The sequence below is a fragment of the Anabas testudineus genome, chromosome 13 (genome assembly GCF_900324465.2).
Source record: "Anabas testudineus chromosome 13, fAnaTes1.2, whole genome shotgun sequence".
Taxonomy (NCBI): domain Eukaryota; kingdom Metazoa; phylum Chordata; class Actinopteri; order Anabantiformes; family Anabantidae; genus Anabas; species Anabas testudineus.
Window position 1 is genome coordinate 8,684,111 of NC_046622.1, and position 20,355 is coordinate 8,704,465.

The 20,355-nt window shown below is 40.7% G+C and overlaps 1 protein-coding gene across 2 annotated transcripts in view; it reads left to right on the plus strand.

Moving 5' to 3' along the window:
• LOC113149890 (SPRY domain-containing SOCS box protein 4) overlaps positions 1-11,092 on the plus strand; it is a 35,630-nt gene extending 24,538 nt beyond the window's left edge. For both annotated transcript variants that reach the window (XM_026342228.2, XM_026342229.2), the window contains one exon: positions 9,036-11,092. In XM_026342228.2, coding sequence (XP_026198013.1) covers positions 9,036-9,163 — 128 coding nt within the window. In that variant the 3' untranslated portion in view covers positions 9,164-11,092. The remainder of the gene's footprint in view (positions 1-9,035) is intronic.
• The last annotated feature ends 9,263 nt before the right edge of the window (positions 11,093-20,355 follow it).

Consider the following 20,355-nt stretch of genomic DNA (forward strand, 5'->3'; position numbering starts at 1 on the left):
GGTGTAACTAATTTCCAAATACTTACACCTGGTCTTGGCTTTCGAGAAATTTACATGAGGGTTTATGGGCAGACAGAGAAGACATTCCTTACAGATTTGTCATCTGTGCTACACAGTGGATGAATATGCAGTGCACATTTCTGTCTGCACTGATCTATAAAAAGCCCACAATGAGAGGGACTGCTGCTTTGTTTACCAATGGAAAGCAGCCTAAACACGTTCTCCAAGTACAGATTTTATTCTTCTGATTTGCTCTCAAACTCCAACACAAACACACATTTGGAGGAAAAAGAGGAAAACAGTATCCAACTCTTTGATGGAGCTGACTGGAACATTTATTTGACCACTGTCCTAAAGTCAAAAAGTCCAGTACATTTGTGTGTGCAGGCTTTCCCTTCTCCATGTTTCTCTCCCAGGCGATCTTTCCTGTTAAATGTCATTGTTCCAACAAGAAGAGTCATCTCAACATGACAACTGCCCAGCATGGTTGTGTAATAACCCTCAGTCCTCCCTCCTTCTCTGGCCTGCATGTTGTACAAAGACCCAAAGCAGACTGGGGGTGTTGCCGACAGTGAGGCATGGACACCGTGTCCATGGCTGTGAGCCATGTGTGTATTTGTGTACTGGTGGACAGCTGCCAGTAGAGGAGGAACGCTGAAGGTTGTCCCAGTGTGTCTCTGAACTCAGTGTCTGGCCTTGCTTAATGGGAAATGTTAAGTGTGTGTGATTCAACAGCCTGCGTGTGCATGATATTAGAGTGTGTTTCAGCTTTAGTTAGAGGGAGACATATTTCAATATGTTCCTGAGCTGCCTATATGGTTGTTTTAAAACCATAGATAGCCATTTCCTGCTCAGAGCAAAGTCTGTGAGAGTTGAAAGAAATGGGTTGTTACTGGGATACTGGGTTACGTAAACTGTTTTCAGATGCACACTAGATATTACTCCGGTGGGATATATGTGAAAATGTAAATGTCAGAAGGTTTTTGATTTACTAGTATCTCATCAGCTGGGATCACTCGTGATGCAGTGTATTTATTTGGGTAACAAGTGTTGAGTGTGGAACAAAACAAGCCCAAAAAAAGCTAACAGCTTGCTGGCCAACATCTTGGTGTGTCACAGCTTTTACGCCTCATCGAGTGAGGTCATCTATCGAATTGACAGTGTGCATATTTTCAGCTGTGGTGTGAAAGTGGAAAAAACGACACATCTCAAAATGTATTGTTGCTGAAGGGAATGCATACTATTGATAGAAAAAGATTGGGGCAGGATGACCAGCTCCAGTGTATGTGATGCACAGGCTTTTAAAAAATATCTGCACTTGATTTTAAATTCATAACTCTGTGAATATGTATTAGCCTAATTGTGCGATTGTGGTGAAAATGCAGAATGAACTCAAAATCAAATAAATGACACGTAAGTCTACATGACTGTGTGTGTGTGTGTGTGTAACACTCTGTGGACGCAGCATATGTTGAGGAAATTGCTAAATGACCTGCTTTATCCTCTTTTTGGTGTTCTTTACATTTTTATACTGTTTCTGCATGGTGGTTTTCACACAAGCTAGTTGAAGTCCTGTCTTCTTTTCTTTTTTCTTTTCCTGGACTAATGAACCGGAGATTTGTCAAAAAACTTTGCTACTGGAATTTTCTAATGAGTGTCAACTTGCAACATCTCTTAAATCCATTATCTTTTTGCTTAATTATTTAAACAAAATGATAAACTAGTACATTAATCAAGACGGTGATACTCTTGCCTAGTATGTGGGGTTGTTGTTCCTCAGTATTGGTTGCCCATAAACTCAAAGGTCAGCGGTTTGTGGCACGACTCCTACTGGCTGTCTAAGTGTCCCTGGGTGAAACGCTGAACCCTCACACTGTCTAGTGTTGCATCAGGACAGTGAACCCATGTGGGATAAGCTCAAAGAGGACACACGTGCCTAGTACAGTAGATGCATATGAAATGAGTTTAGTTTGAAAGCTATTAATCTTTAAAGAGCTCGTGTGCTGGCAAAATGCACACGAGAATTCAATCATGCACAAGGCACCCCTCTATGTGATATCAAGAAGAATGGCGGCATCAATGTGTATGTCTAGAGATGATGGTGCTCCCTTGTTCCCACATTTTGCTTTTGTACATCCTCTTATAGCAGCTAGACTCTCATCTTTTCACTTGTCTTGCAGTCTATTCATGTTTTTTTTTTCCCACCCTCTCCCTCCTGCTTACATGCTTTTATTTTCCATTTCTTACTCCCTGGGAACCAAAGACAGATAAGTATCCTTACAGCTTTCTATCCTGTACGTATTGTGCCTTAATACCCTGCATTAATGCAGTTTTCTCATCCTTCCTGAGTTTCACTGAACACTTTAGTCTTTTGGCCCCTCGTTCCAGAGACATTGGAAACCAACCTTGCAGAGACATGATTTTTATACAAAGCACAAACAATGGAGAAAGCAGTTTGCCACTGTCCTCCTGTTATTGCAAAGACATCTTTCTTTTCACCACAAGACATCTCATGACACCACAGTAGCCTTGTTGTCCTAATAGCAACATGCTGAGCTCATGTACACCTGCAAAAAACAGAGGAAGAGGAAGTAGTTCACATACTTTGCTGACATGACTGCACTCCCCTATTTGCAAATGAACCCTATTTGACTCCGGCTCTCATTGTTTCATCTCCTCCCTCCAGTCTCTTTTGTACTGTCTTTTGCGATTTCATCATCTTCCTCTTCAAAACGCATACTTCATACTTTCAATTGTGGCAGCAGGTTGCTGTGGAAACAGTTACGCTTTTTTGTGGCTAGGTGGGTGGTGTAAAAAGTTTGTTTGCCAATGGCTTGCCCTATGCAAATGGGCTGTTTTCCAAAGTGGTTAACAGGTTAACACTATTTCGTTAAATTCACAGCATAGTTGTCAGCTTTAACTTGAACTTAGAGTGTGATCAGCTGTGTTACTGAAGTGGCCAAAGGAGTTGGTATCCACACCCTTTTGAGATATTCACCATGCTATCAAAGTGCTTTTCTTTTTGTCACCTCTTGTATTTCACATCTCTTGCTTGAGCTCATGGGTCCGGGTGTCTTAGGTTTGATGGGGACCTTCTCTCAGCTCTTTCTGTAGATTTCCAATTAAAGTAAAATCAGCACTTGTAGCAAGCCACGTCAGGGCTGTCCACTGTTTTCTTCTCATTCGCCCTTGGGGCTTTTAGATGTATGTTTTGGGCTATTATCTGGTTGGAGCCAGACGGTGTGTTTTTCTCCTAAATGCCTTGATAATCTTGTGGTCTTCTTTGTGCCTTACTGTGCCAGACACAGCAAAGCCACACCAAAACAAAACTGAAGGTCCTCAGTTTCACAATGAAGCTGGTGTGTGTTTTTATTTTTAAAGCTTTTTATCCCTTCTGTGAACGCAGAGCTCATGTTCTAAATTTTACTTGATCTATCCAAAAGACATTCTCCTTGAAGCATTATAGCCTGTCAGCATGCATTATAGATAACTGCAATTTTCTTTTTCTCTTCAAATAAAAAAAAAAAAGAAAAAAAAGCTGCTCGGTCTTTGACTTTCATTCATAAATAGACATACCGTTCCAATGGACACTGTTGTCTTTTATCTTTTTGGTCAGTGAGTATCTGTTTTGTTTTCCTTGGTTCCTTCTGGTTCCTTTTCTACCTTTTGAACTATCCTTCTGTTCAATATTAGTCACAGTGGTCATATGAACATTAAGCTGCTGGAAGATTTTGTTATACAGTTATGGTTAGACCATGTGAGATGTGTGCACTGAGAATTTCTACTGCCAGCTAAGAAAGAATAAATTCTGCTATATTGTTCGACTACAGGTTTTATAACTTTGAGTTGGTATTTTTATTTAAAAAATGAAGAAACTCACAAAAATGTGCTCTTGAATTAACATTAGAAAGACTCTGTTAACAACTTCATTTGTTAACAAGAAGTTCAGAAGCCAACAGCTGAATTCAGATGGTTTTGTGTGTTGAGTTAGTTTTAATGGGAACTGGACCACAAACTAAACCGTGATCAGACGGTGGACAATCATATTAATAAGTATATAACTCAGTTTGTATGTAAGAGTTCAAGCCTCAGTTGTTCTTAAGCTGCAGGACAGCAGCACTTTTATTATATTATTATTTATTAGAACATGAGTGTTTTAATAATGATCCAGTTCATGACATTTAACTGTGACTGAGGGAAATGTGCACATTATGGTGATGTGAATTGAAGGGCTAGTGTAATGAAAACATAATGTTTGTTGTAAGAAAATGGAAATGATTATTTAACATCTTATTGAACATCTGAACAAGTTTCTTACTCGGCATCTTATGTTCATATCATTGATAAGCTAGCTGCAACCATTCAGTGGGTTACTTCCTTGCAATTTCAAATTAAAGCGTTTTTATTTTAACAACTTTCACATTTTGCTTGTATTCAGTTTTAACAGGAGTTTAATGTTAAACTGTTAAAACTACCGTGGACTATGAATGATTCACAGATTGGATGTTTTGTGCACTTCCGTGTTCTGCTCCAATTTTATTTATCTCGCGCATCGTTGATCTAATTCTGTCTATTACTTTAACCTCCTGTTTCTCTTCATTCACCTTTTTAGTGAACAACATTTTGGGACTGAAGGTGTGTCCTCAACTTAAGATTGGTATACATAGACATAAACGTGTCATCGTATAACTAGGTCAGACAGCCCGAACTGTTTTATGCTAATATATTAGATAGGCTTTTCTGGAAGTCTGCACTCTGTCTACTGTCTAGGTACATCACCCGTAATGAAGGGAATGCAGAATGGAGGAGGTGGAGTTAAACATAGTAAAGTGGAACATGTGCCAAAAAAGACTGGACCTTTTTTTTTTTTTTAACCCCCCTGTTCCTAAATAGGACATAAGTGGGTCATGCTGTCTCGCATAGTGAGCTTTTGGGTGTACACCCCCCATCCCCCTTACAAGAAATTCATTGGGCTGTGGGCAAGAGTGTGAAGGGAACTCTATAAGCCATCTCACCTGTGTGAAGGCAGACTATCTGGCGCACCGCTGTCCCAAAATGTACCTCCTCTTCCTTAGTTCTCGAATAAGTGTTAGGTGTGTGTTAGGTGTGTGTTAGGTGTGTGTGTGTGTGTGTGTGTGTGTGTGTGTGTGTGTTTGTGTGTGTTTGTGTGTGTGTTTGTGTGTGTGTGTTGTGTGTGTGTGTTTCCCATCCAGTGTGCCTCTGTAGTCCAACAGTGCATCAGGCAGTAAGTCATCCTGAACAACATTTTCCCACACTCCATCTCCTATTCAGTGTGCCATAGATATGTCAGAAACTAGTCTGGCCATTACAAAAACCCTTGAATGCTTGACAGGAAAGAGAAAGTGCAGGGAGACAGTTACATGATTGGTTGGAGGGAGGAGGAAAGATGAAGAGCAAACGAGCAAAAAGCTTCACTGTTCACCTAACTGAAATGCTTTCAGCTAATTAGTGTGGATTAAATATTAAACCTTCCTGTGCAGTTTGCGTCATTTAGGATTTTCATCTGCTGATAGATGGCATACAGGCTGTTTTAAATAAGCACAGAGTTTTGTTTCAGTGCCATAATGGAAATTATAGTCAAGTTAAGAAAAAAAAAACCTAATATGGGGATTTAATGAATGGGGCCTTTTCACAGGGAAATCTTTACTAGCCTGGAAACACGATAATGTTGAAGTGAGTTAGTTCAGCTCATTAGTAAGTGTTACCTTAAAGTTGTATACATTCTGCATAACATAATATTCACAAATGGCAGAGTGTTCTAATGTTACCAGCAGCAGACATCCTGGAGCTCAAGACAAAAATAAGAATATGTATCAGGAAAAAAAAAATCTATAACGCATGTAAAGTAGCCTAATGCCACATTTAATGAAGTAACCACACTATGTTCCCATTGAGACAAACCTGACACTGATTTGAATCACAGCATGGTTATACCACTTATACACTGTAAGTCACTTGTACCAGTTGATGGACAGTATGTACCTCCTGTTAGTGCTCATCACCACTGTCATGACAGGACCACTTGTTGCCCCAGGCAACCCTTTACCATGGAGACCAGCTTGTAGCAGTAGGGATTGGCTGGTTTTCAGCACGTTTCCAGCAACATCATGCCATCATCTCCCTCAGGAGAGGACTGTCAGAGTAATGCTACTATTTGTAGTAGCATCAGCAGGCATGTTTCACTTTGAACGTAATGAAGGTGTTGCACTTTAAGTGATACTTTTCTGATGCAGTAATTAAAAGGGTACATTCATGGAGAGGAAACCTGATTTACTGTATATGGACACTTTTTATAGATAATAAAAACACAGAATATACTCACTTTTCTAGAAACTAATTACCGTACAATTGTAGTACTTTTCTATATCTAAAACATAGTTTTGATTCTAGTCCAGCTAAATTAATTTTATTTTAACTGCAGCTTAGTGGAATGTGCTCCAGTGATGGGGCTCCTTATTTTAGAGTTGAACATTTGCAGAGATCCTAGTTTTCTTCCGCCCTCATTGCTGTCTTATACTAAACAGCGGCATTTGCCTGAGCATTTCAATTCAACAACACACAGCACTTCTGGACACGTGTGCATATGCGATTATACCCTCCCAGTCCAGTGACATCACACAGTGTTGGTGTAAGGAGCTGGTTACTATGGAAACTACCACTATGCGGGGGCTGTGCTGTTTGAGGTTAGTCTTGATTGACAGGTGCCGAATAGAAAGTACAGCTATCACTTAGGGTTCCAGTTTTTTCCAAGTGTGAACTTGTGGTCCTGTATTTGAGAGATCGGGGCTCAGATACAATTTGCAGGATGAACGGAGACTTGATTGTTCTGCCAGTTGTATTAGTTTTAGTTTCTCATCTTGTAAGCGTATGGGCTTGCTTTTGCAGACTGAGGGTAATGAGATGTTGAAAGGTTGTGATGTGATTGTCCTGCCAAGTACTTCTGTAGTTATTGTGAAGAATTATCAGCTGTACAGCGTGATTGCACACATCGCTGCTCATTGTCTGCATTCAGTCAGAGTTCGTTCAACACTTCTTTATGACTTGGTGCACTTACCATATTGATGTGACTACAAATGAATTCACACCCTGCCACATGTCCCCATGGTGCTCTTACAAAGGCTTTTCATTAAGCACATGGCGTCCAGATAGCTGTACCCTGTTCTTTATACAGCCTGGCAGCCGCTGTTCACTGGTGAATTTCATTATTTCCCCTCGCTGCTGTTGCAAAGGTCACTAACCAGACCACAGCAGAGGAATTCAGTAGAGGATGTTCTTGGAAAAGTTCATCCTTAGTTGCAGATGACATCACAAACCAAGGAGGTCTTAATCTAAGTAGATTTACGAATCGTTTCTTTATCTAATAGAGACATTAATTGATTTCTGTGCCAGTCTGACTTAATTTAGCATCGTGATCTAAGCTGAGTGAATATTGTTCTTATTTTTGTGCTACGTTCTAGCTACATGTGTGAGTTCGTCATGCAGCGGTCATGTAATCACAAGAGCAGCAATTCAGGCCCAGAGGAATGCCTCAGGTATCTCGACAGCCTCGGTTTGCACCGGTTCGCTGAACACACCTTAGACTAGACTTTACTGATGGTTTTTATATTTGTTTGGTGGGAGACTTTAGTTTGTGGCGATGAGGTGCACTTTTAATAGACTGCAGAGAGAAATGGCTCAATCAGTCACAGAGGAGGCTTGTTTGGAAGGTATGCAAGCGTGTTTATATTAACATTGGGTGGGTGTGTGTTTTAAACAAATGCTGCATTGGCACTGGCAAATGCATTTTTATTTTGCAAACTATAGTTGGAATCTTTTTTTTCCAAATCATGCATAATTAAATTAGATTAACAAGAAAACTAAGTATCACATCAAGATGAGTACAGTGCAAAATCACATAAATTATGTTTGTAAATGCCACTGCTCATGTCCTTCACACAGTCTGTAACTGGACTCTGAGCAGCAGGAGTTCTGCTCCACCAGATGGTGTTTCCAGGTGGAGCAGCTTGACGATCCATAAAGGGGCAGCAGTTAAGAGTGTGTCTCATATGCATATAGACATCTCTTGCTTCCAAAATTGGTGGGTGGGAAGTAGTGACAGTAGTGATGACATGTCTGTGTAGTGTGAACATTTTAATACTGTTACCTGCTGCTTCTCCTTCCCCTTGCAGTGTGGTTAGAGTGAGCAGTGAATTGAAAGCACTGCTGAAAAAGGGAAGTAGACATTGTCGGTAAATTTTTGTTTACAACCTTTGGTCTGTAAGGTCACTGAACTTTAGCTGCAAGCTCAAATTATGCCTGCGTTATGTTTGATTTCATCTATTGGTCCATAGTTTGTTTTGTTTTTGTTTTTCCCCTCTGCATATCAACCCTTTGCTCAAAACAAACACCTTCACCAACAGCTTTTAAAATTGTTTTTCTAATTTTAAAATCCTGAAGAGCTGCATAGAGGATCCTGTATTGTGCTGCATGCAGCTCTAATTAAGATTATTCTGCCTATTGTGCGTTAATCATCTGCCTACACGTCGAGCTGCTGACACTGTGTACTGAACATTTTTCGCCCATCCTGTTCACAAACATTCTCCACAGACTCTGTTCATGTGGCCATTAAAAAGTGAAATAAAGTAGTTGTAGTACTGCTTACACCTAATTTGCATTGTTATGCTTTATCAGACAATGTCATCTAATGTAATACCAAAATGTTGTTGTTCACACTCACTTGGTTGTAATTTTAAAAGGGAACTCTGTGTACTCTCAGGTTTACGTATGTAAAGTTTTAAAGTCTGAAACTAAACGACAAATCAAGTTGTTGCCAGTCGATTATACTTTGTTGATAAGGTGGGCAGCATTGAGAAGTAAACATCTCTGGATCTGCTGCATCTGAACATAAGAACATGTCACCACATTTTGATGCAGGTGTATAAATATGCTTCAGTTGTAAACAGACTAAATCAGAGCGTGGACTTTGTTAGTGTTTGGACCCTGACCGTGTATCTCCTTTGTGTTGTTCCCCACAGCGGAACCCCTCCCCCTAATGGACCTGTGCAGACGAGTAGCTCGACTGGCTCTGGGGAGAGAGCGCATCCATCACATTGACACACTCCCACTGCCGCAGACTCTGAAGAACTACCTCCAGTACCAGTGACCACACACAGAACCTGAGATTCATTTGTTCTTATGGTAATCAGCCTCCAAACTGATAAACATGAGACGCCTGCTAAGGATGCAGAAGATGACGATGACTATGAACAGGTCAAAAATATGATGCTGCAAGGGTTTTGTTTACACCAGTTGGGGGTTTTCTAATATGGGTGTTTTTATCTGTTCTTAAGCTTTTTTCCATTGTAGCTGACTGCTGTTTTTATCTTGGACAGATGACTAGACGAGCTTATGAATGGAATGAAGGGAGATTAAAAAAAAAAAAAGTTTAGTGCAATCCAGCTTCCTGCTAATCACTCTGTGTATATACAGTTAAACTACATGTCCTCATTCAAAAAAGGCCTTAAATGTTGTGGTTTTTGGTGGCAGTTTACCCAGCACCCTCTGGAAGCTTCCTCGGAAACATGTTGGTATTTATATTTATGTTCCCTACAACACAGCCGGATCTGTGGAGAGGCAACAATCCCTCCAAACCACAGGAGAGAGAGAGAGAGAGAGCGAGCGAGCGTGAGTCTGAGAGGGAGAAAGTCCACACACAGTTCTATTTTTTAGTACACATGGATTACATATATATGTGTGTGTGTGTGTGTGTACAACTGTATAGAAACAAAGCCTGGGCTGTCTGTAGTAGGAAGACAAGTCATTGACAACGCAGGCAGTCTGTTTTGAATGTTTTAATGCCCTCTCTGATCTTCTGCCTGCTTGTCTGTCTTTGGTGTGATTCCACCAAAAGGTTCTGCTATTTTAGAACCAGAGGAACTTTGCTCAGGAACTTTTTTGGAACTTAGTCCCTGTTGTGCTTTTTCATTTTGCATTTAGCCCAAATCTTAAGAAAGAAACATTGATCATGCAGATTTAAACCTGCTGGTGGTACAGTGTTAAATCAAAAGGGGAAAAAATGGTCATGTTCTTTGGATTCACTGCTGTTGATGTTTGAAATAAATCTAATGAATGAATGAAAAAGAAATCAAACCCCAGAGACCTTGTCTAAATCATCTGCTAAGTGTTTGGTGGTTTATTTCTGATTTATCTTGTATCTTATCAGAAAACAATCAAATGTATTCTAGTTAATTTTCTTTAATTGACTAGCTTTGTTCTCTATACCTTACTGCTGCCCTCTCTCTCTTTATTCACTCTCTTGCTCGACCACCGCCGCTCCTTTCTTTCCCTATTTTAGGAAGATGATGCCAAAGCCTAATTTGAATTTAAGGGAAGTGGGACACAAGTTCAAATAGCCGCGGTGTCTGTGTTAATAGTCTCCACTCCCTTCCACCCACCTGTACTTCTGGAAAGAACCACTCCCGAGCATGCACACTTGGTAGGGAAACTATTTCCCTGAGCTAAATTAAGACCCTGGTTCCTTTGATAGAAATGCAAGACAGGGATCTGAGTTCCTCAAAAGTCTCCCGTCCTGTTCCCAGGGAAAAAATCTTTCAGTGGAAACGTCATATCTTGGTGTGGTGAACTCGAATGGCCGCACCTTCTGTTGTCTGCTCTGTAGCTCCTTTAATGCTAATGGTGTGTCTTCAACTGCTAATGTGCCTGCTCTGAGACAGTACACACACACACACACAGACACACACACACACACACACACACACACACACACACACACACACACAATTAAAGCACATGACACTGTCGTATCAGAAGACACTTTTCTCCTCCAAAGTTTAAATGCTGCTTTTCTATCTTTTTCTTCCACAGTCTTACCCTCATGTGGGTTTTTACCCCTGATTTACTTTTGAACATGATGGTCTTACAATGAGATTTTTTTTAAAAAGATGTTGGTTTTTTTTTCCCCCTCTATGGATTTGAGATATCTGTGGGATGTTTCGCATGTACAGGCAGAAGAATATGCTGCCATGAGAATCTTTGAAATGTGAATAAAAATAAACTCGGCTAAAGTCTGGCACTGCCCTCTCCGTGTGCTCTTTATCATCACTTGCTATGTTCATTACTAATAACAGGAAAAATGCCAGGTTCAGAAGTTAGTTCCCACATCACCACGTGGGAACCAACATGCTAACGACATTTGCATTATTTAAGCTGAGGCTTTCAGTTGTGGTGTCTATGCAGACTAACCATAGATCCTCATCTGTAGCTGGCGCTCAGCTGTCTGCTGCCTCTACTTATAGTTTAATAGTGGTGCATTCATTTACAGTAAACAGACTCGTGTGTCATCTGTTAACTGTGTAAAAGGTTAATCAATGCTTGTCAGTCACGAGCCATGCTATAGGACGCATCCTGTGATGAATACACATTATACTGATTGTGAAGGTATGATCTGTGTGTGTGTGGCCTCCCTTGTTTAGCAGTACACACACAAAATGTAGCAGCTTTGTATTTTACTTGTAAACAGTGGTTAACATCGTTTTTACAACCAAATTCCCATTTAACTCGGTTTCCTTTTACTGCAAATGCAGACCTTTGACCTTTGACCTTGATAGAAAGGAGGCTGACTTTCATTGAGTACAATCTGTCTATGAAAATGTCAGTCTCCAACATATTAGCTAGAAATAAAGGGCCTGTTTTTTCTTACATCTGCATCAACTCCTATTCCTTGTTGAAATATGTTATTACTTTAAAGGACATTTGCTGTGCTAGAATGGAAAACCAACACGAAACAGTAACTTACTGGACAGTCAGTTACGCAGACATTGTGAAATGTGGATGCCACCTCATCAGCATGGATAACATCTTACAGTAAATACAAATTACATCACATAAAGCTCTGGAACAAGTGTAGTTGCAACAAAGGTCTACTGTGATTTAAAAAAAAGTCCTTTGGTACTGTCAAAGCTCCAGATGCTGGTTTTGGTGTAGAGGCAAAAATGATCTGGCTCTAAGCTGGATTCCCCATCCCAGAGCAGGCTTTGAACACACAACAAAGCCCTGTTGTGTGATCAAAGTTCAACTCGATGTGGCTTTCCCTGGCACCGCCAACAGAAAACCCATCAGAGCCGAGCAGCAGAGAGCAGACTGCGTTGATAATATCATAATCGCGCTGAGGAGAAATGCTCCCTCTGCTTTCAGCTGCGTCTGAGACGTCGAGCATGGACGCAGGAGAACTGATGGACGTTTAATGATTTAAGAATGATGATTTCTATATAATTCTGTATACAGATATATTTTGTAAGGTCTTAAACACTGTAAAGTGCCTTGAGATGAAATTTGTTGGTACTTGGGTCTATATAAATAAAACTGAATTGAATGAAGAGAGCGTGTCTGCGGAAGAAGAGTTTTTTTCCAGTACATGTGTTTATGAACACTTTGACATAAAAGCAAACACATAACAATAAAACCTGTAATACAAGTCCCCCCCCCCCCGAGACTAGATCTGCTACAAGCCCCAGTCTGCAATCGACCCACCACTGCAGCGTGTCTCCCTCAGCATATAGTGCTGTTCAATAATGCACGGACCAGCCCTTTAAAGGATTATTGAACGAGCCTGAAAGTTACAGCTGATGACTTGTTTGATCTTGTTAGAAGTGACTTAGCGTTGGATCTAGATTTAGCTGCTTCTTGACAGCGAGTGGCTCTCCTCTGCCAACTCTCTGTTCCCTTTTTTCGCTCTATTCAGGCTTTTTAAACCCCCCACCTCCCATTAGTTTCCTTTACTCAAAAGCATTATCCAGCGTGGAGCTTTATCTTCTGACTCCCCTCCTTTGGCTGAAGGTGAGTAAGTGTGTTTCAGATTTGTGAGATGTAATATTTTTGCTGCTATTTGCTTTTCTTCTTATTTGGATGCTCCCTTTTCCTTTTTTACGCATAAGAGTGGCAGAGTGAGCTGAGCAGGAGATGGATGGTTGGAGGCCAGTTGTGTGCTACAGAGACGAGCCGAGATCCATAATTTATGGAGGAGAAACCCTGCACCCGCACGACTTGGTAAGTCGCGTAAAAGCAAAGCAAAACATTTCCTATTTGTCCTCCCACTTGGTTCTCCTCTGTACATCACATATGGAGACTCAGACAACAAAAAGGATGTTTATTTGACCTACTTGAGGATTTTATGCTGCATTTGTCCAAGCAACGGTTACAAGTAACTCCAAAATAATTTTGTGGATTGATCTGTAATTTGGTGTCAGAAAGCAATAGGTGGTGAAATCTGTAGGTTATTAGCATTTCTACATGAAGGTTTGTTAAACTATGGCCATGCAGTATCTCACACAGTGATCCTCTAGTGATGCTAAAAGTTGATCATACTGACCAGTTATCAATTAACTGAGATGTTCAACCAGGTGTTTTATTAACCAACTTTTCCAGTCCCTTATGTTATCGGCATTTAATTCTGTACCTGGACCTGTTCTTGTACCTGTACTCGGATGCCATTTATCATAGAGCACCATCATCAAAATACTGATATAAGCATTAAGCTTCTGAAATGACCTATAATAACTTGACAGTTCAAACTGGTATTGTGATGGTAAAGTGATCACTTTCTTCTGATCGATCTGTTAAATGTTCCAGCTTCTAACAGCAGATTCCACCCTAACAGTATGCGCAGCAGCAGCTCAGGCTCAGCGACGGCAACTCTTTCTACCTCGCTATCAGATCCGAGCTCAAAACACTCCTTAAATGCTATACGAACAGTCTGTTCCCTCGGCTGGAATAGGGCTGCTGATAACCGGAGGAAAAGTGAAGGGAAAATGATCAAAAGATGCCAGAAAAGGAAGGAATGGAGGAGCTCAGTGAATAGGAGGAGAGCGAGCCAGGTTGAATGAGGATGGGCACTGTAGGGTGGCAGAGAGAGAGAAAAAGGGTGGGGGGGTGGGGGGGTACAAGAAGGCTGAGGGTGGAACAAGTGAAGAGAGAAGGGCTATTTTCAGCTGTGCTGTGTTCTTCAACATCTGAGTAGAGATAACATCACGGCACAGACAGAAAAAAATAAAAGACTCAACTTGAGGGATTTTTTTTTTTTTTGTGTGTGTGTTGTAAACAGCAGCTTAATGAGAGTATAATTAACCAGAATGTTGAATTCTAATTTCAGCAGCACTAGTTTTAGATGATACCCCAGTACCTTTAGAGTCTATGTGAAGGTATTCATGAGTCATCCTCTTATCTCACTGCCGCACACACACACTCGCAGCGGGAGGACTCAGTGTGAGACCCAATAATAACAGTATGGTGCCTTTTCTTATCTACACTTCATCTTTTTATGTCTGTCCTCTCTGTACCGTCGGCGTCTCCCGCTTCACGTCAACTTTTCCACAAATTTCAGCCCGTTTTCTCAACAAAAACAAACAAAAAACAAAAAGGGAGAAATATTTCAGTTGGACCTCCTGCATGTTATGGTAACCTTTTCAAATGTCATGTATGTGAAAACAAACCACCTACATCTAAATTTAATGAAAACGTAACCACGTGCATACACACATACCTAGATTAATTAGTGGCTGCAGCCTACAGGCAATGGGATTGTGACTCGTCTGTATGCCAGGTCAGTGGATTTATTTATATGCCGTGGGTGTGTGTGTGTGTGTGTGTGTGTATGCGTGTGTGCGCACATCAGGAGTTTAATAACCACTCAGCTGAGACGATGACCTGTAACCTCACAAAAACAGCACGCAGCCTCTGTGTTGGCCAAAAGTTTTTAAACTCACCACTTCACACGTGCTCATCTGTTCAAATTAGCATCAGCATAAGAATAATGTGAATGAAGCTGATCAGTGCACAGTTTGTATTGTGTGCCGTGCTGTACAAGGCTTTCATTATCTCAATTCACTGGAATAGAATCAAAAGAAAATTAAGGTCATCCTCTCAGCTGGGCTGAAACTGTGACCTAATTGACCTGTAATCTCATGAAACCAAGCCACACGTCAGCCTCTGCCTTGGTTCAAAGTTTTAAAATCCTCCCCATCTACACACGCATGGTCTGAGTGACGTCCTCTGAACCCAGTCGGTTTCTTTAGCCGTATGTAAACATGCCCCCAGACAACAACAGGCGACGTTTAGTATTCATGACCTTTAATGCTGTTATCCTGGTTTTTCTTGCTTCTTTGTGATAACAAAGAGCAAGTGTTTCCAACATGTGCACTCGAGGATATTTGCTTCTGTAAAGACACTCTTTATGATGGAAGTTGTTGGAACATTCTGGTCAGATGTGGTTGTGCAAGCAAAAGAAAGTTGGCTGAAGTCGGCCGAGTGACTAAATAACACAAAGTGTACTTTGAATTTGAAATCTGATCTTAGAAACGCATCAAGCACAAAATCGATATCAGTCTGCGAAACATCCTACACGACTACGTGATGTCAGATGAACTCGCATGAGGTCGTGAGTCAAGGTGGAGACACTGATGTAGAGAGGTTCAGTATGTGCTACGTTACTCTGCTGCCACCTTTTGGTCAGTGGTGGTTATTACAACACTATGGCCTCATTTCATCTGTGTGGGAGAGAAGAATGAACCTCTTTGGATGGAGAGTTTCTAGTGATTCAGCGACGTAAAGTGATGTAGATGGATTTTGACAACTAAACATGAAGGTTTACGGCTTCTACTAATGGTTTTGGGAATAAGCTAATGAGCAAACAACTTATATCAGTTTTTACAGAGCAGCACACTAAGAGTAAACTGACCCTCAAGTGTAACATTGGGCTATTTCCCTTGTTAACCTGTTAGATGAAAACATGAAAACAAACTTTATCGTTGGAACAGAGAAGTGGATTAGCGTGTGTCCTTGGTGGTGACGTGGTGCGGTGCTGCTGGTCACTGGGCTGTGATGTGCTGTAACTGTTTGACAGTATAAACCACACACGTAATCCAGTGTCAGTCAGTGGGTTTGTTTGTGAGGTGATTGTGAACAGGACTGAGCTGCTTTGGAGGACAAAGACGAACTGTGGGACTCATTCATGTGTAGCTTTCATCTATATTTTTATTTTCAAAAATGTATGAAATTAATATCAAATGTGTTGAAAGCAAACACTCTTACACTCTTAGAGTTGAAATTGTTTTCTCAAATGCTGTTTCCAACCTTTGGCTCTATCCTTAATCAGGCCAGTTTTAATTTATTGTAATAACTTGCAGGAGTATTCTTAGGTTACAGTGATGTTTTTTTTCCTATAACATTTCAACTAGCAAGGCAGCAATACTCCCTGCAGGGGAGTTGGAAATGATTTATGGAAAGGGTTTGAGCATTTACTTGGAAATGTAGCTTTAGTTCTTAACTGTTTGGAAGTGTTATTTTATAAGTCAAATATGATGGTGATTTCCCAAAACAGATTTCCTTTCCTGTTTTCCTGCACAGTGAACGGGGTTTGTGTTCATTGATTAGCTTAGTTTTTTGGTCTCCGATCTGATTGTGAGTATGATTTGGTTTTAGGGGAAGTAGAGAAACACTGAGAGAATTTAAGTTAGTAGTTTATACTATTTTGGATACGTTTCTTTTTTATAAATATTTATACAACTCAATTTATAAGTTACACTTACAGTGTTGAATACACACAGTGAATTAAGCAGCTATTGCATCTTGATTGATTAACAACCACGTTAAAGATATGGTTTGTAATAACCATTGCTCACAAACAGCACAGATGCTGACACAGGTCAGACTTATGCACTTGTTGTGGGTAACTGCAAACACACTTTACATTTGTGCATACTAATTTGGCTCCAAAATTAAACTCATGCACATGCAAAAAATATAAAGCCACACCAGTACGCAGAAATCCTGAGTATGCTGAAGCCTTCAGTAGCTTCACTTCATCCACACTGCTGCTTTCCTGCAGTCTTACCCTGTCTCCTCAACATATCAGCTGAATTTATGTGGAATTTCTAACACACTCATATTTATATATTTCTCTACACTGAATGCATTTTTTTTCCATTTCTAGTTAATAACACGATCTGAACCTGTGAAACAATCAGGGAGCTCCACGCTGCCACTATGCTTCAGGACACCAGCCGCCATAAAGGGCACAATATTCTGTGGAAACACACAGAAGTGTGCTGAATTGACGTCAGACTCTCCAGTGTTCACAGGCCCTGTGGTTTAACTTTTCACATCCTTTGTGCATCAGCCACCACTGCGTGACTATCTGCTATTACTTTAAAATATCACACAAGTGTTGGTTTTTTATGAGAACACAGCGGCTGCTCCCATCTGGGCTTCACTGGTTTTATTTTCACCTCCTTTTTTACATCCTGCCTTTTTCCAGAGAAATTACTGTGACTTTTGGCTTCTTCAGAGAACATGCTATACCCTCACATTTCCCTAGTAGCCTTTGTTGTTCTTTACAGCACAGCTGCTTTTAGTTTTTTTTGGTTTTTTTGGGCAAATAACTGCAGTCTCTCTCTTTTGAGGCAGGTTTATTATTTACATGCTGCTGCCACAGCTTCCAGTTTCAGGATGAGTCTATGATTGACAGGATGTCATGACTTTGCAGCCTCGACACAGACTGCCATCATCTGAACAATAATAAGAAAACATCGTCAACATCGGCTTACCTGTGAAGGAAAGGGTTTGAAAAGAGACAGATGATCATTCTAGATGTACAGTGTGTGCTCTATGCACCAGTGTAGTTTGAAGGAGTGAAGGGTTTCTGCAGAACGTCTTTGCTTTTGCTTTGATTTAGCCGCAGTAGAGTTGTTGTGCTACTAATAGTTGGTTAGGATGGAAAAGGCATTTACTAGTTGGGTTATAATATCGTACTGACAAACAGTAGAACAGTGTTATGTGACGGTGTCAGTTCCCTCTTGAAATAAAGTAAAACTACGTTACACAGTAGTGTAGTATTATTATTACTATATATAATAACAGCTCTGCGTTTTGCTGTTTATGGTGCTGAGCAGCATTTCAGCACCATGGAGAGCACATGTTTCTATAGACGAGTCCATATGTCCAGAATGAGGCCAGAGCGTGCACACAGTATCCAACCTTCTGTTTAGCCAACATGGTCCAAGCTAGAGGAATAAGTGAGATAAGGCAGCACATAGTTTATTTATGCAAAAAACATGTTTGGGGAAACAGTCTGTGCTGCCGAACCGTCACAATGGCCATGAAGCGATAATCACATGCATGTCCTTGATGGTAGAATTGGGCAGAGTGGGTTAAGAAGCTGCTACTGACAGACAGCACAGATACTGAACTCTCTCACACAGAAGAAGACACAACAAAAACATACCTCTACCTTTTTTTATGTACGTTAACCCACAGATTTTCCTTTTTATTTGCTCCTATTACACCACAGATTGTAATGTATAGAAGACAATGGTGAGCAGGCTAATCCCCCGTACTGCAGCTCATAAATAAAAGTAATGCTAACAATAACCACCCCCAGCTTGTCCGTCACAGATGAATCATGATTAGTCATATACTGTTTGTATATAGGCAGAAACAACCAAAAATAACTGAATACCTCCCTGAAAAATGTAAGACTGTAAAGAAGAATAGAGGAAAAATAAACCTAGTGTTGTTGAATAACATTTTGGCTGGCTTCACAACGCTTCTGTGGCTTATTTGACAGAGCACAATGTTTAATAAAAGAATAAAAAACAAATCCACTGGCGATTCTGCATAAATAATTAGAAGAGCTTCAACTTTTATAATTAGATTCTAAACGTTCACAAATAATGTCAATTTTTAAAATTCCACTCTCGAAATCTCGGGCTTCAAAAATGCACAACACCCAAATCACACAAGTAATAGTCCGACCGCTAGATTTCCAAAACAAGTTTTATTGGCCAATTTACAGAAAGTGCTGTAGTGACCATTCCAAAGAAAACTGATCGAAGAATCCAGAGAAAAAAAAGAAACTTAAAAAAATGTACACATTATACAAGGTTTCCATGTTAATTTCACCGGCCTCCTCTTCTACAACAAATGTCAGGACAACATTAGGGCTCGGGCCAATGCAAAATCCACCAAAGGTTTTGGGAGAGGGGGGGGGCGGGGGTTGTGACATCACAAGACTAGGTGTCACAGTATATGAGGAAAAACTTTTAAACATATGAAATCTTCACATGAACACAGAGCTACAGTTTACACATACAGGTTCTTCCAGCTACACCCACAGGACAGCTGTCAATCATCCACTAGGTTAAAAGGAGGAAACTTTCCAGTGTTTGTGATCTTTTTCTTATTTATTGTAACAAAACTTCTGTTGTTTGGGGATTCTTTGCTATCAAACATCACAGACTGACTGCGTTCGGGATAGCCACAGCCGGAGATTAATGCCCATTCACTTCAAGGTGAGGAAACCTTTGACTGGGTTTTCAGATAATGTCAAATGCGACTCTGCCAAATGCGTTCGCTTCTCCATCCTTTTTTATCTGAGCTGCACCAGGCAACTTCACAATTTGGTGGTCCCTAGTGCTACAAATGAAGTGAGATTTATGGTATGTGACATCGCTCGCTAAACCTAAAGTTCTTCCATTAATGCTGCATTTGACTCCAAGTTAGAAGTCTGAAAAAGTCACTTGAGGTGTTACTGCAGTTTCTCTGCTTTCTAGTAATCTTTGTTCCACATGTTCGGCTAATGCAGCGTGTATGTATGTATGTGTGTGTGATCTGTATGTAGCTTGCTGTGGTGTTTTAGAGATTGCACTCAGCCATTTGTTGATGATCAACTAGTGTACAGTGAGCCTTCCTAACAAGTCTGTAATGCAGCATTAATGAAGAGAAGGACTGGGGGTGATAGAAGTAGTATTGCCACTTCATCGTTTAGGAACTTGCTGCTGCGACCACACCTGAGACTAAAATTTGGGCAGATCTTGTGGTGTCTCCATGAATCCTGCAGCCCTGTCAGACACTATGATTCAGACTACCTGCATAATTTTAAGAACGTCCCTAGTGAACCTTTAACTGACAGTCACTCTGGAGGCAGTGGCACATCCAGTCAAACAAACCCAAGTCACTGTCAGCTGGAATGATCCGAACACTGAGCTAGAAACACACTGATGACTGAGGGGGAGGGGGGGCAGCTCTGTAAAGACCCCCCTGCAAGGGAAGGATTCAGGGTGTGCACATACATATGAGGACATGGCTTGTGGGCTGTGTACAGGTGTAGAGGAGGTATCTGTGTGGAGAAAGTGAGGTGGGCAGGGGGTGGTAGCAGGGTCACCTACTATACTCAATATTTACATGAAAGGAGCGTATAAAAATTTACAAGGAGACTCCTATCTGAAAAATCAAAAACTCCGACCCCTCAGCTAGTTTAACATGTTTGACAGCACATGATCATCT